The sequence below is a fragment of the Cucurbita pepo genome, chromosome 3 (genome assembly GCF_057944985.1).
Source record: "Cucurbita pepo subsp. pepo isolate OVF chromosome 3, ASM5794498v1, whole genome shotgun sequence".
NCBI lineage: Eukaryota > Viridiplantae > Streptophyta > Magnoliopsida > Cucurbitales > Cucurbitaceae > Cucurbita > Cucurbita pepo.
The window spans coordinates 3,974,930-3,999,877 of record NC_141800.1 but is presented as its reverse complement, the minus strand read 5'-3'; the positions used below and the strand labels follow the sequence as shown (position 1 = coordinate 3,999,877).

The 24,948-nt window shown below is 36.9% G+C and overlaps 3 protein-coding genes across 5 annotated transcripts in view; all 3 read left to right on the top strand.

Moving 5' to 3' along the window:
- Positions 1 to 41: 41 nt before the first annotated feature.
- LOC111790942 (uncharacterized) lies at positions 42 to 7,517 on the top strand. Its single transcript, XM_023672074.2, has 6 exons — positions 42 to 554; positions 2,168 to 2,312; positions 2,471 to 2,731; positions 5,969 to 6,050; positions 6,388 to 6,584; positions 6,974 to 7,517. The coding sequence occupies exons 1-6, from the start codon at positions 340 to 342 to the stop codon at positions 7,259 to 7,261; spliced, it is 1,188 nt and encodes a 395-aa protein (XP_023527842.2). The 5' UTR covers positions 42 to 339; the 3' UTR covers positions 7,262 to 7,517.
- Positions 7,518 to 7,869: 352 nt separating this feature from the next.
- Positions 7,870 to 18,015, top strand: RUS1 (root UVB sensitive-like protein (Protein of unknown function, DUF647)). 2 transcript variants are annotated; one of them, XM_087122694.1, is made up of 8 exons: positions 8,315 to 8,455; positions 8,568 to 8,697; positions 8,795 to 9,070; positions 11,817 to 11,873; positions 14,261 to 14,459; positions 15,803 to 15,918; positions 16,881 to 17,060; positions 17,618 to 18,015. In XM_087122694.1, exons 2-8 carry the CDS (start codon positions 8,587 to 8,589, stop codon positions 17,873 to 17,875), a joined length of 1,197 nt encoding a protein of 398 aa, XP_086978820.1. In that variant the 5' UTR covers positions 8,315 to 8,455; positions 8,568 to 8,586; the 3' UTR covers positions 17,876 to 18,015. The 2 variants fall into 2 exon arrangements, with proteins under 2 accessions (XP_023528607.2, XP_086978820.1); XM_023672839.2 differs by having other exon boundaries at positions 7,870 to 8,697.
- Positions 18,016 to 19,538: 1,523 nt separating this feature from the next.
- LOC111790131 (ARM repeat superfamily protein) overlaps positions 19,539 to 24,948 on the top strand; it is a 38,028-nt gene continuing 32,618 nt past the window's right edge. For both annotated transcript variants that reach the window (XM_023670959.2, XM_023670958.2), the window contains exons 1-7: positions 19,539 to 19,844; positions 20,242 to 20,705; positions 23,338 to 23,436; positions 23,783 to 24,007; positions 24,110 to 24,229; positions 24,515 to 24,598; positions 24,668 to 24,727. In XM_023670959.2, the coding sequence (XP_023526727.2) occupies positions 20,478 to 20,705; positions 23,338 to 23,436; positions 23,783 to 24,007; positions 24,110 to 24,229; positions 24,515 to 24,598; positions 24,668 to 24,727 (816 nt within the window). In that variant the 5' untranslated portion in view covers positions 19,539 to 19,844; positions 20,242 to 20,477. The remainder of the gene's footprint in view (positions 19,845 to 20,241; positions 20,706 to 23,337; positions 23,437 to 23,782; positions 24,008 to 24,109; positions 24,230 to 24,514; positions 24,599 to 24,667; positions 24,728 to 24,948) is intronic.

Sequence of the window (24,948 nt, the reverse complement as noted above, 5' to 3'; positions counted from 1 at the left end):
AAAAAAAAAAAAAAAGTTTGAGGACAAGCTCGAACACCCGTGATGGATAAAGAGAGAATCCATGGTGGAGGGTCGGTGTCTGTTACTGTTGCGGACTGCAGCGTGGCGTTGCCTCTGAGTTAGGTTTCGGTTACGCTTCGCTTCTATAACGTGATTTTCCCCGCCACATATTTTATTATTTCTCCGATTTCTCCCTTCCATTCTGGCTGCAGCAGCCAAATCCATCCCCCCACCGGCGCACCCCCTTGTCGTTCGTCTCCCCATATCCCCCCTCTCCGCCACAACTGCCCGCCGGCACGTGGAACCAGACTGAGGTTTGGTCTGCTGATTGTATGATAGATGGCTGATCTATTTCAGGCTACGTCGGAGGATCTTTGGCGAGGGAGTATTTATGGTAGTTGGGGCACTGTTTTGGTCATCGTCTTCATTTCAATTTGTCATCTGTTTCGTTTCAAGAAGAATGGTTGGTCTCTTCTCTCCCGCTTACAAACCCCGTCTGTCGTCGCCGATCGTCAGATATCTAATGTATCTCCTTCATTTCCTCCACAATCGAGGTGATTTTTCTTCGTTTCTTTTTTCCGGCTTTTATTCATTGTCATGAATCGGTTTTGTATTGTATAGATGATTGTATTCTACTTATTATGTTCTTACTGCACAGTTGGGCTTTTAAAGTCTTGAATTTGTAGCTGTTAGTACTTTTCATGGATTATGGTTCACTGGAAATTTTTCTGTGATTGGAATTCTTTGAAGACCCCACTCTCATGATTGATCCAAATTCCTTTTAGTTGTTTTTATCAAGAAACGAACCAGATTAATGCTCACACGCATATCATTATAATCACAGAAATATCAAAATGCTCACACGCATATCATTATAATCACAAGGGAGTGGAGAAAAACTAAAAGCAATGAAAATAAAGAGAAAGTAGAAAACAAGAACATAGCATATCATTATAATCACAGAAATATCAAATGAAGATAAAAGCTTCCCAATTAAGACAATGTCTTGCAAAGAGAACCCTTTGAATGGTTTGGAAAGAGAACAGCAACGAGAATCATTTAGCTTTACTGCCTCTAAGCATACACCCAATTTCTTTGCTTGCTATAAAGAATCGTCTGATTATGTTCCCACCAAAGCTCATAAATAACAACCTTAATTGCATTGACTTACAATAGAGAAGGTCTAGGAGGAAGGCAAGGACACATAAGAAGATGATATGTATTACACTTGGAATCAAAATAAATGGGCTGGGCCTTTTTTTTTTTTTTTTTGTCAAAATTTATCCCAACATATCCTTTTGCGTGTTCAACGTGTGTTCGAACTGAAAAAAGTTTATATTGGACACGCAATTTGGCGTGTTGAACATGTGTTTGGACATATTTGCATCTGACACATGTCTAATACGACACTTCGTCTAAAATAGAGTTTTTGTGGCTTCATAGGTCGTGGATGTCCCATAAGTAACAGCTCCTTAACTAGCCTTCTTTTTTCTTCCCCTCTAACCCCCTCATATTTCAAGAAATCACTTCCATTAGGTAACCTACGATTCCCTTGCTTCCACTGAATCTGTTCTCCCCACATGATTGTGCATTTAAGATTCTTCAACACTCTGGGAACTTTTCTATTATTCCCATTCCGCTTAGTAGCCCTTCTCCCCTTCATATGTAGGGGATGTTGCACCTTTGCAGCACTCCTTAAAGCTGGCACTGGAGAATTTAAGGATGAATAGAGTGAGAGAAGGTTATTTTTCATCAACGGTTGAAAAAACAAATATTTTCAAATTTCATGATTTGGAAATTAAACTTACCAAGATATATGATAACATATTTCAACTTTATCTAAAAGAAATTCATTATATTACTTTTCGTTCGATCACGCATGCATTAAATTTATTATTTATAACCAAAGCTTGTTATTGTTAAAGATTTCCAATTTTCACCTCCAGGTACCCATGTTATTTTTTTGATTGACGGACAAAGTTGTGTGACAAACTTCAACGTTATTTTAAAAAAAAAAAAATCACTGCCTTTATTCCACCTCTTGAATTGGTAAACGAATACATGTTATGATGTGAACTTCAATGTTATGGATTAGAGATACTATCATTTTTATCACCTTGGTTTTGCTAGCTGTTAAGTGATATTGAAGATCATCTTATTCTTGCAGAATAATGGAGACTATTTCAGATACAGATTTGAAGGCTTTATTGGATGATTTGGATGGAAGGCTAAATGAGAATGAGAAATGGGAACGTGTTATAGAAAAAAGTAATGATAATCTTTCATATAGTGCTAAATGCTGCAAGCCTAAGGTTCTCACTCTCTCTGTCTTTATTCATGTGTGGACTGAGATTTTGGTCTAGTTATGAATTACTATTCTTTTTTGTTAAATATGGGAGTTCTTTGCTTATTTGGTTTGTGAAGTTAATGATTCTGAGTTCAAGTTGGTCAAATTCCGATCTTGTTGCAGGATGGTCCCTTGAAATACTCGAGTGTGACAATATTTGAGAATTGCTGTCCAGAATTGTTGAGAGATTTCTACATGGACAATGACTTTAGAAAACAGTGGGACAGTACTGTGCTTATGCATGAGCAGCTACAAATGGATGAGACTAGTGGAGTTGAAGTCGGTCGCACCTTAAAGAAGTTTCCTTTATTGACGCCCAGGGAGTATGTACTATCATGGAGATTATGGGAGGGGAAAGATAAAACCTTTTACTGCTTTACCAAGGTATTGATTTTAATGCTTTTCCCACCTCAGCATTCCCTCACGAGCATGCACACGACAAGAAATATGTGTTTACTTACTCAGTTTATGTTATTTTGATAATTCTCAAACAAGGAAAATCTCACTATATTGAGGTCATGAGGATTGCATTATATTACAAATTTCTCTTTTGCTTAGCTATTGATAGGAAGATTTATACGTATACAAGAAACAGAATGTTTCTTTAAATCTAAGACTGAGAACCTATCAAGCCAATGCAATATCAAGCTGACCGTTGTGGCTAGGAAATGGATTTCTCTTTGCTGATCACTCTTCTGCTCCCCATTCTCATTCATCATTGTCTTCTTCTTCCATTGCTTCTTCTTTCTCATCAGCCGTGCAACTAGTGATCTGCTAAAAACTGCAAATGCTTGCAGCCTGACAATGGAAAAGGCATCATCAGTGCAATCGGCCACCATTTAGAAAATGAATTACACTATAGAGACTGATAGCAGAGCAAACTCCAAGCAACTTGAGTTAAAGATCTTGAAAACGACAAGGGTTGGAGCTTTCTTTATTAGCATCCATTCGTTGTCTACATTGGCTTAAAGAATGTTTCTTGTTTCTTCCACACTACTCCCTTAAACTAGATTCATTGAGGAAGTTCGCATAGAAGACTAAACTATCTAGGTAGCAAAGGCCTAATATATAAAGGGAACCATAACTGAAATTACCCTGATACCAAACAATGGAGGGATAAACAAAATTATCATCCTAGTGGGTGAAGAAGGAAAAGGATGGCATGGGTTTTATAATCTCATCTCCAAGTACCGGTCTGCTTCCCCTGTAGGGAGCATTAACCATCCCAAACCCCTTCCTCAAGTTTCAAGCTGCCGCATTAAATCCCCTAGCTTTAAAGGTCTACTTTATCCTTCAAGGAAATACTTTCTTCAAGCAAAAAGAAGGTTCTTTTACTTTGTGAAAATGGGGACCAAGTCAAAACCCCTTGCTCCATGGTCGGATGGTATGATGTGGGGTCATTTCTCTTGAAGTTTGAACCGTGGAGCTTGGACACACAATAAGGTAACCTATACCATCTTATGGGAGATGGATTAAAAAAAAAAAAAAAAAAAAAAAACCTCCCCCATGATAGTCGGGATTGTGATACTTATTCTGTCTTTGTTCAGAATCTGGTTGGTGGATGAGGTGAACACTTACATTTGGGAGGTCATCTAATTAGGGGATAGATGGACCCATTTGCTCTCTACTCCCTCGTTTGTACCATTTGTCTTCCGTGAGGTTTCACTTGGTAGCTTTCATTCTTTCCTCTTTGGGGGACCCTTCCTCCTTTCTTGACCTTGGGTTTAGTGGGCTGTTATGCGATAGGAAAATGTTGGATTGACCCTTTTATCTTCATTGGGGGAATTGTTTGTTTGTTCGAGGAGGGATACTCGTTCTTGGATTCTTGATTCTTCCTGGGGTTACACATGAAGATCCTTTTTATTGGTTGGTTAACCCCTCTTTGTCCAATGCTCTTCGTTCATTTTCCATTTCTTTACCATGGAAGGTTAAAATCCCCAAGATGGCTAAGTTTTTTGTCTGACAGCTAGAGTTAACACCATGGATCGATTTATGGAAAGGGCATCCTTGTTGATTTGTCTGCAGTGTTGTACCTTTTGTAAGGGAGCAGTGGTGGACCTTGATCATTTTTTGTGGTCTTGCGATTATGCTTCAACTCTTTGGTTTTGTTTATTTAAGGTCTTTGGCATTAGCGTGGCTCAGACCTAAGTTCCATCTCTATGTCAAGGATTCGTTGCAACATCTTCTCTTTTTTGTTGATTGCTGGCACTTGTGCTTTGCTTTAAGGTTTTTGGGAGAGAGGAGCAATAAAGTGTTTAGAGGTGTGGAGTAGTCGAGGGAGGAAGCTTGGTTCCTTGTTTGGTTCCATACCTCTCTTTGGGCTTTTTGGTTTGTAAGGATTTTTTTTTAATTATTTGTTAGGTTTCATCTTTTCTTTATTTTAGTTCGTTCTAGAGGTTTTTCTTTTTGGTATACCCTTTATTCAAAGTCCAACCCTCTTCGGTTCCTTTTTTTTTTTTTTTTTATTGGCTTTCCTTGCCTCCCAAAGCTCAATTCTTATGGCTTTTAATTGCAGTGAAAGCTTTAATTTCTGAAATTTAATTACAGCAAAATCAGCATATCTTTGAGAATTTTCAAGAATGTTCAGAAATAATGGTTTTAGTGGTTTGAGTTGGCTAAATCAAAAGCTTCACAATTGTGTTGTATTTCTAAACTTTTTTTCAGCTTTCTACTCGCAAGATGTTTGTGTGAATTGGTGAGTCTTTGTTTCTACTTAGTTTGGCGTTTCTGTTTTTGCTTTTGCTTTTACTTTTTTCCTCATTTGGGATTTGTAGTTAAGAACATTTGCTTCTTTTCACTACAACGAAAATTTGTTTCCTGTTTCAAGGAAGAAAAAAAATCCTCAACGTAGAATTTGAAAAATACTAACCAAAGTACATGTCGAGCCTTTTCAGACCATACCAGGTAGAAGTTTCCCTGGGTACTGGAGCCATCTCTGTTACCATGACAGGAAAACTCTATTATCGGTATATTCGTCATTATGTTAACTCTTTGCAGCCCTTGGAATGACTGACTGAATTGGACAAGGAAGTTTATATTTCAGGAAAAAGGAGATTCAGTGAAGGTAGATCTGCATAGTAATGAAATTGAGCGTAAAAACAAAAGCCCGTGTGAGAAATAAACAAAAGGAAAAAAAAAAAAAAAAAACAACCAAGAACAATTTTGAATTGACTGAAAACGCTTAAGTGAGATTGCTCCCGATGATGCATCAACACTTATATTATGGGTGGGTTTTTGCTTTTTGTGTGTGATGCGATAAGGAATCAAACTAAACATATTCGAGGACAAATTTACCTGGAAGAAGAGTGACAAGTCATCTATCCCCTACTCGAAGCCATTTACAAAGTAGTCTTAATCAGCATCGTAAATCAAAAAAGAAAAATAAGAATCACTATTTAATTATACGGTAGAATAAAGGAAGGTGTTCGAATTTAACGGAGAATGTTTCATAATTAATGTTCTATCCCTCTTGAAACTTTTCCTTAACTAGGATGGTGGATCATCTATGGATAATTCTGGATAATATATTGGGGGTAGATTTACGAACAAAATCTCTAATTCATTCAAGTTGCTTCTTTTTTGTACTGCTAAGTTTATTTCCTTGAGAATGACTTTGAGCAGGAGTGTGAACATCCCTTGGCACCACGCCAGAAGAAGTATGTCCGAGTGACATTTTTTAGATCTGGTTGGCGAATCAGGAGAGGCAAGTGGCTATCTTCTCCTTTGTTGCTTTTTTATGGTCATTAGTTTTTAATTTGCCCAGGAGCATTGCATATTTTATCAAAGGAACTCCAAATCCAAATCCAATTGCATATTGTTAATTGCTCTAGTCGTCGGAAATGTGCTATAGTTAACGTGTTACAAACATTAACTTATTGAGAATTCATGAACAATAGGGATTTTGCAAAACGTAACTTTTCCTTCTAAATCATCCGAGTAACTTAAGCTAGTTTTAAGTGTCAAGATTAGGCGAGTACATCTTTTGTAGACTTCAAATCTCAATTACTTATCCTAATGGTTTCAGATTACTTTAATTGCAGTACCCGGCAGAAATGCATGTGAGATCAGTATGTTGCACCAAGAAGATGCTGGTTTGAACGTGGAAATGGCAAAACTTGCCTTTTCAAAGGGAATATGGAGCTTTGTCTGTAAAATGGATAAAGCATTACGCAAATACGCTTTAATCAACAACCCTCCATCAAGTTCACTCGTCACTGCAACTACTCTGATTAAAAAGGTTAAAAATGTTTACTCCGTTGATACTAATTTTACAATTTGGTCAAGATTAATGTTCTGTCATTTTATTGATATATCAAAGTGTATGTACTTAACTGTTTCATGGAGTGTCACGCCGCTTACCGTTGTGGCAGAGAAAACACTTTGTTAGTATGGGTCGGGCAGTATTAAGCACGGTTTATAGGATGAGCTTGGATTTGTAGGGAATTCCATGACAAACTTGTTATTAGAGTTAGGTCCTTGAACCGAAGAAAGTACAGTAGAGGGTATTTGAAGTATAAAGCCATAGTCGTATGCGATACGTACAAGCGACCGTACCTCATACATGTCTCCCCCTTTTATCTTGCTCATGATGGATATGACTGACACACATTTCCGTACTACATAAAGGTTCCAGATGGATTTGAAGACATGAATGACATTGTCTCTAAAGCTGTCTCTAAAGCAAACATTGTAGAAACCGAGTCGTCCTGTGGACAAGTTTCATCAGGAGAGAAAATACTGTCGAGGGCATCGAAAAAACTCGTGGCCAAGAGCTTGCTTCTACTTGGTGGTGTGATCTGCCTGTCGCGAGGTCACTCTAGTCTTGGTGCCAAAGTTGTTGTGGCATATATTCTTACAAAGCTAAACAAGCGAGCTGATGCACCAGGAGCTCAAATGGCAAATAGGGAGGCGTAATTGTGTAACATAGTGGAGGGAGGAAGGGAGGAGGGGATATAAAGGATATAACCATCTTTTCTTGTTACCATCAGTCCTTTTCATTGAACTGATGAAAAGTTGATCGGTTTTTTGTTTAAAGAAACGCGAATTCAAATATTTGTATCATACGTACAATAACTTGTAGACTAGTTCATTTGTGCCTTGATCGTATCTATGTCACAAATATGAGCTGCGTTTAATCAAATGTTATTGAAAGTTACAGTGTTCCGATAGACTTTCTAAGTTCTTGAATACATTTTTATGTACTTAAAAAAGTACTTAAAGTCATTCTAAACATGTCCAAATGCTAAAAACGCTCCATAATCCTAATGATCCATCAATATATAACTTCAAAGAAGTTCCCTTTAAATTTGACGTATTCATGATTCCTTCAAATTATCGCTCTTTAGCTCATGTGCTACACCGTTGTATATCGGATATCAACGGATATCGGATTAATTAGGTGCGCATGCATTAAAGTAATGAATGTAGAAATGACATTGAAATTTAAAACAACTTATTTAAAAAAAGGAGTGAATTTACTTTTTGGATGAAAAATAATAAGAAGTGTTCCAAATCCGTTCCATATGTTCCTTGTGCAACATTTTGGATGCATATAGCTTCATCGATTTGCACGTCGCGGGCTCTGAATCACAGAGCGACCGGAGTGTGGTTTCAGTGCGATGTATGGATTGCCGTTCTCTTATCAGCTGCCGGAGCAGATACCATTACGGCGAGTCTATGTCGATGTGTTAGACTACGTTCCAGGCGGCTGTTTTCACCATTACTCTACGCGAAGCTCATGCGCAGCACGAAGACCTCCGCTCAACGTATTTCCCCGCCTTCTTAAGCCCATAAAACTTGCCCATGGATATTTCTCTCCTTGTATTGGAACTAGAATCAAACCTACCCTTGTTCATTCTCATTTGCTTCCTCCTTTGTTGGATGACGGCCATGGGTGTGGTGGAAACAATAATGGTGGTTGGAATAGTTCATACCGTTTTGGGGGTTTTGGGTGGTGGCAGGATGGCAGTAATTCTTCCCCAGGGTGGCGCAATGCCTTCCTTGCTCTCGTCCTTACCTCCGTTCTGGGTTGTTTCTGCCATTTTCAATTGGCCGCAGCACTAGCACGTAATGGTATGAACTCTGAGTCTGTTTGGGAAGTAAGAGGAGGTAAGCGAATCCGCCTCATTCTCGATACGTTTAGGGATGAGTTCTATGTTGCAACTGGCGTGCCGTCGTCTCCATTATCCTTTTCCTTTGTCAATTTTTGGCTTCGTTGCAGCGAAATATTCAAGCGTTTGATGCTTCCGGAGGGTTTTCCAGACAGTGTTACCAGTGACTATCTGGAATATTCTCTTTGGCGTGGAGTTCAGGGTATTGCCAGCCAAGTTAGTGGGGTTCTTGCTACTCAGGTGCCCATTTTCGTTCGTTTATGGTTCCTCTTTCATGTTTCTCATTCAATAAAAGAATATTTGACTGCATTTTGCTTGAACCTCCGCCGTGATCCAGGCACTGCTTTATGCTGTTGGATTGGGAAAAGGAGCTATTCCGACTGCTGCTGCCGTGAATTGGGTACTGAAAGATGGATTTGGATATCTGAGTAAAATTTTACTCTCAAAATATGGACGGCACTTTGACGTCAATCCAAAGGGGTGGAGGTTGTTTGCTGATCTTCTGGAAAACGCTGCCTTTGGAATGGAAATGTTAACTCCCGCATTTCCCCTTCATTTTGTTGTCATCGGTGCTGCTGCGGGGGCTGGACGATCTGCAGCCGCCTTGATTCAGGTTATTGGAAGTTGATACATAATTTACACACAATATTGGAAGTGTGTCTCCTGTGCTTGTTGTCTCGTATTTATACATTTGATTTGGCTTAATTTGATTTAAATAGTGAAACACAGAAATATTTATTGAAACCAATAGATGGGCAACTGTAGAAGCTTTTGGTAGGTTATAGAGAATTCTGATTACATGCAATAAGAAGAAGACTTAAATCACAGATGCATTAGAGGTAGCGTTCTCTTTAACCATCAAAGTGGAGATAGGAAGTGGAGAAGAGGGATCACAGAGAAAGAAAGTTGTTCTGGGAGGAACTATAGATAGTGCCTTTGGAGATATCGTGAGGGATTTTTGCATTTCAGTGGTAACTTGAACATTACTTGATTGTCACACAAACAATTAAATGGTGGAGGACTAAAAGCATAAATAAATTTGATTCTACTTGGAAAGATGGAGCTGCTTGAGTTACCTTTGAGCACATTCCTATTCCCTCACACTTTTACATGTTATAGCATCGAAGGAGTGGGCGGATAGATTTCATGATTTAGAGTCCTTAAGAGGAACAAAACTATTTCAAACCACTCTGAATGGGCTCTTTTGGTAATGTAGTGATTCTTTTCTCTCTACTTGTATTTCAAAACCGGTGAATGCCTTCCTTTTTCTTCTAAATACAACCATTGGGTTTTATTTCTTTGGTTAGTTGCTAGTTTAACCATTGGTCGTTAGAGTTAGTTAAGTGATCAACCTTGTACTCACTAATATCATGCTAGTGTTTGTTTACTCTGTGTACCGATGTTTGGTCTCTTATTAGATTCTATGTTTCTCTTTGGGCATCGGTGGTGAGGTCTTTTTGTCACTACTTGCTAGGTCTTATTTTACTGGATTAGAGCCCCTTTTTGTAGTTTGTAGCTTGATTCCCCATTTTTATATACCCATGTATTCTTTTATATTTTCTCCTTGAAAGTTCAGTTTCTCATAGAAAATGGTTTTATTTGTCCTTTTAGTTTGCCCAAATTTGGTATCAGAACATTATATTCTCTGGGACCTAATGGCTGGAAAAGTGGCGGTCTATTCTGGTAGGTGGCTCAATGGAAACTCCCAAAAACTTAGTGAAATTTTGTAAACCAAATCTACAACTGAGCGCTTGTTGTGTGTTGAGAACTCCTTGGGCGAGTTACTATCAAACATGGGTGAATTCCAAAGAATCCTAGGAAAATAGTGTCATGACACTTGGAAGACCTCACAGTGAACCAAAATCAAGAGAAGCTTGACAGGACAATCAGAGAGCTTCAAATAATGGATGCATGATTTTCAAATAACTTCATCTTGAAATGGAGATGAATCTCTAAAGTCTTTTCAATATTAGACTCTCTGCAAAGAATAATTTCATTTCAGAGAGAAGCCAGATTTGCGTGAAGCTGATCAATCCATGCCAAAAGTTGAGCAATATCAACATCTTTAGACTATTAGATAAGTAAAGAAGATTGATGCCCAAAGGAAACTTGGAGAAAGATGAACAGAAGATGGAAATTGATGCAACCAATGAAAATTTGAATTGGAGAAACTAGACCTTTGAACTGGAGAAAAACTTCTTCCTCAAGCAACAGAAAGGCATGCGAAAACACTTTCTTCCCAGAGACAAATTAAAACTCGAAAGAAAAAGAAAAGAGTCCTTGGAAGAATAATTTTTCTTTATTTTTTCGAAGGAATAAATGTGGATAGGAGAAAAGTCACAACCAAAATGAGAGAGAAACACCTTGAACAGAGACAAAAGACTTCTTCCGAAAAAACCTTTTTATGACTTAAACATCCTAACACCTTGATAAGAGAGCATCATTAATATCCTACAAAACTTTAAAAAGAAATTCCCTTCATATTGGTGAGAAAAGCCGCAATTAATTACAAAATTCATGATGAGATAGGAACCAACAGAATAAATCAACAACTTGATGAGATAGAATTATTAGTGCCTGACAAATCTTCAACGGAAACAGCGTTGAGGAAAAAAGTTGCATTTAATCAAAGGCACCTGAAAGAGAAAACATGCGCTCCAAATAAATAATAAAGCTTCCAATCGAGAATCTTTAATATAATTCTTTCTCTATGTACCTCAAGAATACCAAATTTCCAACGATTACTCAGATGTTCTCTTATTTAGATGAAATTCTCAAAACTGAAGACCGGCAAGCATCAATGAGAGAGAAAATTTTGGTTGGAATAAAATTTTAAAGTTTTCTATTCATGTGCCATTTGTAATTATTTTCCTTTTTATCTTTGATTTTTTTTACTAGTAATCTACTATGTGCACTTGGCCTGCTGGATCCTCTATCAAAAACTTTTAACATTAATAGAAATACAAAAATATAGATTTCCTCGTGTTCTTATTTCTTGTTTGACATATCCACCAGCATATGCATCTATGGTTTTGTTAACTTCAACTCTTCAAGTCATTGATATCTCTCTCAACCTCTACATTTAGCTCTTTGATTACAAGTTCAATATCATATAATGGCATTTTACCTCATTCAAGCTTTTGTCGTTCATATAAGTTCCAAAAACTTTCTGCTTTATGCCATATAAGTCTGGCTGAAAAAAGGCAAGCTCCAAATTAACATTCATGGGCTTACTGACTTCACCTTAAACACCTTGTAAAATAAACTACATTTTTGTAGAAAATTATCACTAATTTTAAATCAATGGAGTTGCATAGTTTTTGAAAGTTGAATCTTTTTCTTTTTTCTTTCTTTCTCAGGCTGCTACTAGGAGTTGTTTTTATGCTGGCTTTGCTGCTCAAAGGAATTTTGCCGAGGTGAAATAGAGTAATCTCTTCTCTGGTTAGTGTGTGGTAGCAAAATTACGAACACCTAACTTTCCCATAGCTGCAAATTAGGGTAAAATTTATCTATCATGCTATGTGTACATCTGAAGCTATGTGTGAAACCAATTTTTCTTATATAAATTGAGTAAGAAGATTAAGATTTATGCCAGAGGATCCCAACCATAGATTCTAAAATTCAGCTATTTGTCTAAGTTTGTAAGGGAAGAAATAACTACCAGGAAGGAAATAATTACGACTATACAACTTGACATCTAAGAAAATAAACAATTTCTAATATTATACAGCTGGATATTTTATACTTCCCCTTGGATGATATATGTTGGTCATTCCTAGCTTATGTAGCTTATGCAGCTTTTTGGCTGCCTGTTGGGTTATGTTAAGGTGTCCTGTCTAAATGTTTTTGTATGTAGAATTTAATTTAGACCTGGTTGGTTAGTATTGTCGTTGGGTAGTTAGGCTTTGAATCTTTTCATGAGAAAGGACTGTTTTTGTGTCTGGCTAGGATGCGCCTAAACTGGCCAGATAAAGGTGTTCTAAAACTTGTCCATAAGTTTAGGTAGCCAATTGAAAGTGATCCAAAGCGTAATAAGGAGAAAGGTAAAAAATGTAGTTGGATGAAAAACTCCTCAATTGACTCCCAACAAGCCTAAGAGATAGAGAAGCTATAGCCAAAAACCTCGAAGAAACCATACCAAATAGCCCGGGCAAAATCACTACTCCAGAGGATTTCTTGATCTTCTTGATTCTATCTTGGTTGATGAAAGAGTTTGAGTTTTAAGAGAAAGGGACTTTGATTACCTTGTTGCATACACTTGAAACCACCTATACTTGTACACTTGCTCGGTAGAAGTCAACTATGATAGTGGCAAGTGGCATAAACGGGAATATGAGTAGAAGCAAAACTTACTACATTGGAGATAGATCAGGTGGATGTGCTGAACATGAAAAAGAAAATAGAGGCACGTGAGAACTTTGTTTATAATAGCAGTAGTAGATCAAATGTAGGTGGTAGATTTGAGAAAGAAAAACCAATGGGTTGATGATGAGTTATGAACCACATATGGACAACCAGATTTAGAAGCTGGGGGTTGTTGAAGAACAAGGTGCAAAGACAAAGATGTTAGGAATTGGGTGAGTGGAGAGATGTGCGAGTGGAGAGACGCTTTGCACGAAGAAGCATAGATGAATATCAGATGATTGGAGAGGTGTGGACGAATGGCTAGCAATGACTTAGGATTGACTGAGATGCCTTCTTTTTTTTATTTTTTTATTTTTTTAATAGGGAGACTATTTCATTGATGTTTGAAATTTACAAAAGGGATGTGTCATTCATGTTGCTTACAGAAGACCTTCCCAATCTATAATAGGGGAGGTGGAAGCAAAAGTACTAGCAATCTACTCCAAGAAATGACATAGTAAACAACATTTTCGAAGAGCCTAGTATAAGTTCGTGCTATAGTCCAGGGAGGTGTGATTATAAGGAGCAAAAGGATTGACTGAGATGCTTGTTGAATAATGAATGAAGATGTATACTCTTTGGAATAGTGAAAGAGAGATGAATAAACAGCTGTTGGAGAAGGGAGAGACTTTGCTAGAGACTCTTGATCTATGACGAAAGGTAGTGCCTTCTTCCAGTATTTGTGAGAAAGGTGTGACAACTATGAAGGGAGATGTTCAAAGAATGAGATGGTAGACTGGTGATGTTGGTGCGGTTTCGTCTAGAAGAAGAAAAATTCGGCGACAACAACTAGGGGTTCCAACGATGGTGGCTAGGGTTACTTCAAAGTTCTGATACCATGGAGTTACCTATGAAATCAATTTTTCTTATATTTTCTTAGTAAAAAGAGTAAAACTTATACAAGATGGATCTCAATCATAGATCCAAAAATTACAAAACTCAGTCTAAGCGTAAAAAGAAAAGAAATAATTACAACTATACAAATCGATAGATATCTAAGGAAGCAAATAATATCCAAAATTTTATAGCTTGATGATCTACTCTATATCTTTATGTTTTGTATGTGCAGACAAAAGGGGGATATATGAAGACCTTTGCTGATTTCCTGCTTAAATTTATTCTATTTAATCTTTCATTTGTAGGTGGGTGCCTTTTAATTACTGCCACATTCTTTTCACTTCAATCTATCTTCATAACTGTAATTTACATTTTATCAAACAAACACCCCTAAAAGTACGCATCTCCTAGTTTTAGCTGAGCTTAAGGTACATGCCCGTTGACTGTCTTTTTCTTACTTCTGACGCATGAGGAAAATAAAATCTGTTGCTTTAAATCTTGAATGAAATTTACCCTATCCTTCCGATGCATATATGCTGAAAGAAACAGAAATTGATGCTAGGTGATTGCCAAAGGTGAAGCACAAGGAATGGTGAGCAAGTCTATTGGTATGTTGCTTGGCATTGCATTGGCTAATCGTATAAGGTCCTCAACATCTCTTGCTCTTGGTTGCTTTAGCGTAGTGACCGTAATCCACATGTTCTGCAATTTAAAATCATACAAGTCCATTCAACTAAGGACATTAAATCCTTATCGTGCAAGTAAGTTCTCTTTCCTTCTATATGCATCTCTTTTTTCTTTTTTTGGAATGATTTTGATTTTTTCTAAGAGAAAGGGGACTTCTTATTGAAGAAATGAAAAGAGGCTAGTGCTCAAAATCACAAACTTCACTAGGGGAAAAAACAGAACAGAAATAAAGAAAGAGGAAAGTTAGATAGCTAGGTAACTTAACAAGACAAAGCTCAAATAGTGATAAGCGGAGATTAAAACTTTATCAATTAAGGCAAATGCCTTGCAAAGAGAACCCTTGAAAAAATTTGGAGAGAGCACCAATGAGAAGCTTTTAGCTTGGGTGCCTCAAAAAGCACCAACCAATTTCTTAACTTGTTCTCGAAAATCCGTTGATTAGGTTCCCACCAAAGCCCAGAGAAAGAACTGCTTTAATCGCATTGGGCCACAAAAGAAAAGATTTAGACCGAAGACAAGGACCAATGAGTGAGTGTATAGTATTACACTAAGAACCTATGTGCAAGACCCAATGAATGCTGAATATATCAAAGAGTTTATGCCAACGGGATACGGCAAAGGTGCAATCAAATGGACCGCCACCTTTCTACAAAGAGTATTGTGTTCATTCCCAAAATGCTAACCCTATTTTGCCAATGAGGCCATGTTCCGGAATTTCAATCTACCAGTTTCTAATCCTCCATCTGTAAGGAATTTAGAAGCCAAGTTCCACCCAACAAGATGATTGATCTTACCACCATTGTTTCTTCCCAGAAAAAGTTTCGAATATTTCTTTCAAGCTCCAAAAAGGATATTTGATGGCCTGAGGAAGAGGGACCTGTAATATAAAGGAATACCAGACAACACTGAACTACAAAGAGTAAGCCTACCTCCCCTTGACAGTTAAAAACGTTTCCAATGATCCAATTTCTTCATAATTTTCTCCATAATGGATGACCTAAAAGTAGTATGCTTTGAATGGCCTTCAAGAGGAAGACCCAAATCTAGAAAGGGTGAAGTGTCTGCCTTAACATTAAGCTTTGCAGACACTGAAGAAACCATTGAGGAGTCGATATTGACACCATATACAGCTGATTTAAATGGTAGTGTTTGGATTTCTGGGTTGATGAGATGCATATGTACTGGTTTATTACATTCTTACTATCACAGTATATGATGGTGATCGGCTTGCTAGGTAGTATGTTAATTAATCCCTACTGCACCAACACCCTTGCATTTCTTGAGGGAATTTTTTGAAACAAACAGAGACACCCTCATTTCTCTCCTCCTCCCAAAACCACTACCAAACATTATTTTTTGAAATTTTGAAATGTGAATCTTATCTTTTTGTGGTAAACTTACCTTAAATGTTCAACAGGTTTGGTCTTCAGTGAATATCTTTTGAGTGGTGAAGTGCCTTCTATTAAAGATGTGAACAATGAAGAACCTCTGTTTCCTGCTGTACCATTTCTTAATACTAGGCTTGCTTGTGATGTGAGTGACTTTCTTTTCTAATGTTATTTATCATTCTATTACTTCTTAATTTTTCTTTTCAAATGTGAACTGTGTTCATTTTTATTAATATACAAATGCAATGAAAGCAATGTTGGAGTTTTGTTGGATAATGACCTCCTGTTGGTTTGAGGTCAGCTTTAATCAAAGAAGTTTCTCATTCAACTAAAGACCCTTCTTCCCCTCGATCTTATTCTCTTCCGATGTATGGATGAATTTGATGTGGATTCTGAAGTCAGTTTGAGCAGCTTGGAATGTGATTGCAACCATGGTGTAACGACTTACAGATGATATGCTCGATGAGGCTTTATTTATTAATTTTCTAGGATTGTGAACATTAGCTCTTCATTCTATTCCACAGTCAGAACCTACCAAATTTCATCCTTCGTTGAAATTTGTGGTTTTCGGTTGAGATAAACTCCCCTTTTCATTTAAGAAGCGGTTTGAATAAACCAAGAGGGAGGTTTCAAATTTTTGGTCAGATGGATTTTAGTTCAAAAATCACCAAGGGATAGAGATTTAGGAGTTGGAGCTTTGAAGTTCAAAATTATGATCCTTGTTGTCAAATGAGTTTTAAATTTTTTGCTCAAGTTTATAGCTATAGCCTCCATGATTCTGAAGTTTTTGTTTGGCCTTTTCCTGGAAGAAACGTTTCGAGTCTTGTAGTCCTTGGGAAGGCAGAGTGACAATCAATGGGATTACCTTTTTCTATTATTTGCAAATGTTCATACTCTGCAGTTTTTGAAGTCTGATCAGCAACCAAGCTGGATGATGGTGCTATGTCTGTTGCTACGAAGTATTTAGTTCTTAGAATTAACCATTCATATTTTTCTGCATGTTGGAACAGTATTCTTTTTGTTTGGCTCAATGTTGGATAGATACCTCTATAGCTGTTCATATTTCAATCGATTAACTGACTTTTGTAATTTTCTTGTTTTAATCAGGAGCCAAAAGTGGGTTTACTATCTACTGAAGCAAAGGAATCAGCAGCTAGTATCGAAAAGCGACTGCAATTGGGATCTAAGCTCAGTGACGTGGCGAGGTGTGAGGAGGACGTTCTTCAACTTTTAAGTTTGTATAAAAACGAAAACTACATTCTGTCGGAGCACAGGGGAAGATATTGTGTAAGTAATCTAAACTATATTTCCAATGTGTGCATTCTTGTGGAGTATGGAGCTTTCTTCTCCCAGTCAAAAGTACTTGATTTGAAGCTTTACACCGTTATTTTCGTTGAAGTATTCATGTCGTCTAATTCTATCAACGAACACTTGAAACTTTCTTCCAGAAACAACTAAATGCTGTTCGTTTCCTTATTGTGAGATCCCACGTCGGTTGGGGAGGAGAACAAAGCATTCTTTATTAGGGTGTGGAAACCTCTCCCTAAAAGACGTGTTTTAAAAACCTTGAGGGGAAACTCGAAAGGGAAAGTCCACGATATCTGCTAGTGGTGGATTTCACATTGGTTGAGGAGGAGAACGAAACATTCTTTGTAAGGGTGTGGAAACCACTCTCTAGCAAACACGTTTTAAAAATCTGAGGGGAAACTCGAAAGGGAAAGTCCAAAGAGGACAATATTTGTTAGCGGTGGGTTTGGGCTGTTGACTAGTATTTGGTAACTTGGTTCGTGCTAGAGTTATCGCCATTAAACTAAAACGTTCCCTGTGGGAATGTTATGCTGTAGGTAATGCTTAAAGAAAGTGCTTTACCAAAAGACATGCTGAAGGCATTGTTTCATGTGAACTACTTGCACTGGCTAGAGAGGAATGCGGGAATAGAAGCAAGAAGTGCGGCTAATGACTGCAAACCAGGGGGAAGGCTGCAGATATCTCTGGAGTATGTGGAGAGGGAATTCATTCATGTCAAATATGATGGGGAATTGGCGGGTTGGTTGACTGATGGCCTAATCGCAAGGCCCTTAAATAATAGAATTTGCCTGTAGTTGCTTCACAGGGACAGGACAACAACGAGTTACTACACTACCAAAGCTAGCTAGCGAGGACATCTCTAATAATACTGGATTTTGAATAGTATTTGAAGTCATAAATATTAAAAAAAAAATCAACATTCCATTATGTATTATCATTCAACTCAATTCAACTAATCGAACTGGGTTTCTTTGTGAAAGGTTTTTGATGACCCGTTCTTTTGTTTCGTTTAACATATTTATAAACACGTTTAGTCTTTTTCTTAAAATTCTTCGACTCCTTTTTTTTAATTTGTTTTTCGACTTTTGTTATTAAACCGGGTTCAAGAAACGAACCGTCTTTTCGAGGAGAACCAAAAGACATTTCAGTTTCCGGTTAAAAAAGAAAAATCATTTTTTTTCCTCTTTTTTTTATTGAATTTTTATTAGGTAACCTAAAAATGTCGCACTTTGTCACGAGAAGGAAATTAAAAAAACATATATATATATTTTTAATTTTAAACCAAAATTGGGACGGAATAATGAGGCGGTAACATAAAACAAATTTGGTTTTAGGTAAACTTTTATGAAATATTAATGATAATATTGCTGAAAAATATTGGTATTAAAAAAAATACAAAGTTTTACGAGTATGTTTTAAAATTTATAATATTATTATCTAGGGAACTTAAACACGTCAAACATGAAATTTTTAGTGCCGAACCGAGGAAGGATTAGGTTTAGTGGTTTGAGTGTTTGTGGTGATATTCGTTTATGAGAATGATTTAGTTTTCAAAAAGGCAAGTTTATTGTCTATAAAATGATGAGTCTGTATACAACAAAATAGTTCTACTAGATCTAATAAGTACCTTGTATCATAATTGAGAAATTCTATAGCTCGAATATTTAGTATTCTCTTATTTTATTATCTGTGTCTACTATTTAAGTAGAACGACGTCACCCATTCTTACTAAGAAATTGAAAGAAACGGAGGAAACAAAGGGGACTAGAACAGGAACAAGAGGGATCCACCGATGTGTCTACCATTTAGGCAGAATACCGTCACCCCATCCTTACTAAAAAACTAAAAGAAACATAGGAAACAAATGGGAATAAACAGTGAAAGAGGGATCCACCGAATAAGATACTTCTCCTACCGAACAAGATACTTCTCCAAAAGGAGAATCCAGACAAAATCGATGAGAAAACTTCTCCACAACGATACGATATTGTCCACTTCAAGCATAAGCTCTCACGACTTTGCACACAAATAGAGAGAGTATTCTTTGATTATAAACTCATGAACATTCCCTAAATTAGCCCAGGTGGGACTCTCATCATTCAACATTTCCATCTACCCATAAAATTTAGAATTTTACCCTTTTAACTTTTTAGCCATTTGTGGTAATTTTATATTAATTAATTTAAATAAATTAAATTAATTTCCATTGCTATATTAAAATTATTTTAAAATCCACCTCATAATTATTTTTAATTAATTAAGCACGGTTTAAGGGTCGGAGTGTAAAATAAAAAAATTATAAAATTTTGAAATTTTAAAAAATAAAAATTTAATGTAAAAAATAGAAATTATATTGAATTTTGATTTATTTTATTTTATTTTTCTTAAAAAAGGTTGGAGGACAAAATTGGAAGGTTTGTTTGTATAATAGCATTTCCGTGAGCTTAGGTTTTCAGATTTTTTATGAGACGCGAAGGCTATTTTCCTCCATTTTTTATTTTTTACCATCTCCCCAAATTTAGATCGACCACCTCTACCTTCTTCCTCGTGTCCTTCACTGGCCGGTCGACCAACTCCGACGCCACCCTTCCAGTCGGCCAATGGAGGTCCTTGCCTCTGTCCGCCAGCCGTAGTACCCATACACCTGCTCCACACCTCATCAAGAACGCATTCACTGCTTGAATCGAGGAGAATTGAAGTAATTCGAGAATAGAAAACAAATCACTATCCGATTCTGGCCCAGCATTTGTTGAAGTCTACCAAGTGAGATAATTTCGTACTTGTATGTTTCTTTTGTGATGATTGTCTATTTTATGTTCTTCACATTCTTGGTATACAATCTACTCATTCGACTAAATGCGTTTTCGTAAACATAAATACTGAGGAAAGGTTTTGCCATCTCCCAGGCTGTTTGCTTTTATCCGAATACAATTCTTTGATTTTTTTGGTTTTGTGAAAACTTTACCGGCATGATTGGATGCGGCTATGGGATCGAGCTCTGGGCAATAGGAGATTATAGGATTGCATCTTATGGATTTTGTTGATTGGTTTAATTTGTGATGATTTGGGTTAATTAACTTTCGGTTATCGGAAATGGTGGAACGCTTACGTGAAATTTGGTTTGGTTTATTGATATGTTCGTCTATTTATTTATTTCTAGGGTTGTGAAAGTTGTAAGCCTCTGTGGACTAGGCCAGACGCTTGGGCGTAGTCTGCTGAAGTTTAAAATGCAGCCAAGGACACAGTTTGAGAGTAGGCAAAGGAATGGATTTTCCTGAAAGTGTTTCTGTGGTGGCAGTCGGCATTCTTGGGTGATTGTTATGTTGTGTCCGCGTCAATTGCTAGTTTCTTCTGAGAATACTGAGAACAGAGATAAACTGCGTAGGTGTGAAAGAAATGGAATTGCGAATGAAAGTCTCTCAAGCAGTTCACGTCCTAAATCATGATACCCAATCTTGCAACCGCGTGGCAGCAAATCAATGGTTAGTCCAGTTTCAACAGACCGGTGCTGCTTGGGAAGTTGCCACTGCTATCCTTACCTCTGATCGTGTTCAACTTCCGCTGTCCTCCTTTGTCCCTGATTTGGAAGTCGAGTTCTTTGCTGCTCAGATTCTTAAACGCAAGGTTAGTAGTCTGACTTTGATTTTAATACCAATCCTGTTTCGCATTGCTGAAACATCTTTTCCCCTTATTTTGTGTCAGCCTTTTGTTTTGCTTAAACTTAATAGCTTCGACACTGGATTTAGTTTTGCAGCCAGGAAGAATCTAACTTTTATAAATTTCATTTTTGAAAAAGTTCAAAAATTTAAAATTTGATTTTAACAAGTAAAGAGTCCTTTCTTTGAAACTATACATATATTCATTATATCATTGACCTTTCATTTAGAGCAGTTTGACAAGCCATTATCTTCATTGGGTTTTTTGGAAGCATCGGTCAGAGTCTCAACCTTCTCCTTCTTTGGGTTTCAGTTGTCCGTTGACTGATAGGAAACAACAGATGTCTTGCTTTTGTTATCTTTGCTTGGCGAAATTAGGTTTCGGTCTGATTGGGGGATGTTCACCTTTGGATTCCTTGTCCTCTGAAAGGCTTTTCTTGCAGTGCCTTGTTCCATTTCTTGTCTAATCCTTCCCTAGCTAGTAGTTCGGTTTTTCCCTCGGTATAGAAGGTGAAAATTTCCAAGAAGGTAAGTTCATTGTGTGGCAAGTTCTGCATAGAAGAGTGAACACCTTAGTTAGGCTCTTGGCCAGATGTTCCTTTTTGGTCAGGCCACATTGTTGGTCAGGCCATATTCTTTAGAGTTGTGATTTTACCCAGGCCGTTTGGCATGGTTTCTTTGAGATGTATGTCTACATATTCATTAGTTCTTAGGGTTGAAGGGAGCCGATCAAGAAGTTTCTACTCCATCTATCTTTTCGGGGATTTTGTCGCAGGCTGGTTTGTGTGCTATTTTGTGGAGTATGTGGGGAGGGAAAAAAAAAAAAAAAAAAATAGAATCTTCAACGAGAGATAGATTTCTTGTAGTGATGTTTGGTCCCTTGATAGATTCTTTGTTTCTCTTTGGGCCTCGTGTCCATATTTTTTTTAATTATTTGCTTTGTCACATTTTTACTTGATTGAAGTCTCTTCTTGTACTTGACTCTCCTCTTTATTGGCTTCTCTTTTTTGTATGTCTGTTTTTTTACCCTTCACTGTTTCTCAATGAGTTCGATTTTTGCATTAAAAAAAATTCTTTGAATAAGAGGTTGCATTTGGTGCCCTTGTTGTTGCCTTCCTCAGATCCTTCTCTAGGATTTCCTTAGACTTACGTAGTCCTTTGTCTGACAGAGAGACGATTGATTGTGATCGGTATTTTTTTCTTTTCTTTGTGACCAACTAGTGAGCCGTGGGAGAAGGGATGTTAGATTTTGGACATGGACTCTTGATCCTTTGAGGGGCTTTTTATGCCATTCCTTTTTCCATATCTTGTCTACCCATTCTCCCCTCTGTATGCCTAAGATTTTTCTATTTTCTCCTCACTTTGGAAATCTAAAATTTCATGGAAGGTTAAGGTTTTTGTGTGGTAGGTTTTACATAGGAGAGTTAACATCATAGATCGCATCCGAAGACATTCTTCCTATGTGTTGTTTCTATAATGATGCATTCTTGATCAACTGTCATGGATTGCTAGTTTACTCTTTATTTTTGGGTTTGATGGAAAAGCTCTTTTGGGGTGTGTGAGGCTCGCATATAGAGAGGGGAGGTCTATAGTGGAGGAGATACTTTAAAATCCTTCCTTTAAAGAGATGGACCACTTGTCATATTCCTCTCCTTTACCAAAAGAGGAGTTTTGAGCCATTTGGAAGTCTAAAAGTCCAAGTCAACGTTCTATGCTTGATTCTGCTTCATTGAGGCTTTAATACAGCTGAAGTTCTTCTAAAGAAACTCTCCTCAGTTTTAGAGCTTTCATTGCGTTTATTGTTTGCTGAAGATGGTGAATGTCATGGCCACCTTGTTTTCTCATCCTGCACATATGCTGGTTGGAGGGATTGATTTGATTTAGCCATCTTCAAAGCTTGTCAATGGTGCTCTCTATCCAATTTTTCTAGTCATTATTCTCCATCCAAATAATATTTCTATGAATTGGGAAGAGTCTATTATCCTTTACTAGATTTTTTATTGAACAAAAAAAAGGAAGAAAGAAACTTATTCCCTCAGTAAATAATTGTAATTTTCTTTTCTTGTTTTTATTTTAGTTTTTCATTTCAATCAGCAGCTGTATTTTGTTCTAAAAGAGCTTCATTTGAGGTAGGGTTTTCCTGTTGTTGGCTTTTCATTTTTCTCATTGAAAGCATTTTTCATTAGAAAATGAATTACCATAGCAGGACTTGGAGCTTCACTATCACTTACAATCCCATCTAGCTGCGTTTATAATTTTTCTGTTTGTTTGACTGCTTGGGTGGTTTGGTTCTTTTATTTTTTTTTTGTTTTCTCCTCTCCTCGATTGCTCAGGTTCCCAGAGGGCAAATAAGAATGTATAGTTGAGGGCTCAAAAGCCTTGACAATTTTCCTAGTATTTCTAGTTATTTTTCATGTTATCATTAATGTCATAGTGATGACATGGTACATTTTAAGAAAAAAGACCAGATTTATCTTCAAGATGATTGAATTGTGATGAAAAGGTAAGTGGCTATCTAATAAATCATCATTTAAAAGTACACATTTGAAGGCCCATAATTATACAATTTCTCATTTGAATTTGAAATTCTTACTTGCCAGATCCAGAATGAAGGCCATCTCTTACAATTAGGAGTAAAAGATGCTCTACTAAATGCTCTTCTTGTGGCTGCCAAAAAGTTTAGTTCAGGCCCTCCTCAGGTGCTTCACCTCTTTCTTGAAAATTGAGTCGTTTGATATTTAGTTATTAATTCACTTGAACGTTTTTGTATCTTTTCATTGTTTAGAAATTTGTATCTTCGGTAAAAAAAAAGAAAAGATATTTAGTTAATAGTGCAGATGAGATAGCTGTGCTTATTTGAAAAGTTTGATTTCTCGTTAAACTCCCTCCTAAACTTATTTATTCTCATATCCATGAAATGAATGTATGTTTCTTACCAAAAAAATAGAAAAAAAAAAAAATTTATTTATTCATTTTTGTTTGTGTAAGAGATAACAGTGTATGAAGTTTGAATTTTGGAACTTAATTGCCCTGCTTTTGTGACAGCTTTTAACTCAGATCTGTCTTGCACTCTCTGCGCTTATTCTGAGAACAGTAGAGCATGGGAAACCCATTGATCGTCTTTTCTACAGTCTTCAGAATCTGCAGAGTGTGGACAACGGCAATTTGGCCGTTTTGGAGATGCTTACTGTTTTACCTGAAGAAGTTGTTGACAATCAAAATGCTGATTGTAAAATAAGTTCATCCTGTAGGAGCCAATATGCCCGAGAGGTGTTGGAATTTTCTATCTATACTGATGTGTTTGCAGCCTCCTAATTTATTATCCACTTTATCTTGTATTGTTTTCCATTTGGTTTAACTTTAATCCTGCAGCTTCTATTGCACACTCCTATGGTTCTCGAGTTCCTTCTGCAGCAATCTGAGAAAGGATTTGATTGTGGGACACAGATGCAGGAAAAGAACAGAAAAATTCTTCGATGTTTGCTGAGTTGGGTATGATGGTTTTCAACATTATGCCACTCTGATGAAACCAAAGCTTTATAATGATGTGTTGGATGGTTTTTTTTTTTTTTTTTTTTTTTTCTGTCTGCTTATAAATTTCCAGGTTTAACTATTGACTATTTTCTCTTATAAAGAAAAACAGTGTTTTGCAGTGTTCTTTAGCTTTTTGCATGGAATTTCATTTTTGTTTTGTTATGTGCCTCTTTTCCTTTCGAATGTTATAACTTCCCTATGTTTTCTCTTCTTCTTAAAGGTTAGTTTTCTTTTTTTTTCCAGGTACGTGTTGGTTGCTTCTCTGAGATACCTCAGGGTTCATTGCCAACGCATCCCCTTCTTAATTTTGTGCTCAAATCCTTGCAGGTAGTAATTGTAACAAGACTTACGAATTGCAGTCTGCTTGTTTCGCATCTAAAAGTTATTCTTGTATAGGATGCAACTTCCTTTGATTTGGCTATTGAAGTTCTTGTTGAGCTTGTGAGTAGACATGAGGTATGTATCGTACCTTACAAGCAGTACGTTATCATTTGAATAAGCACAACTTCTCATTGATATAATGAAAATGAAATGTTCAAGGGATACAAATCCCCAAAGGGCGTGAAAATAGAGAGAGAAAAAAAAAAAAAAAAAAAGAATCTAGAGGCGATTACAATCAAATAGAGTTTAGTGATTAGAATAATAAAACTATAAATGCTTCAAGCATTATTAAAAGC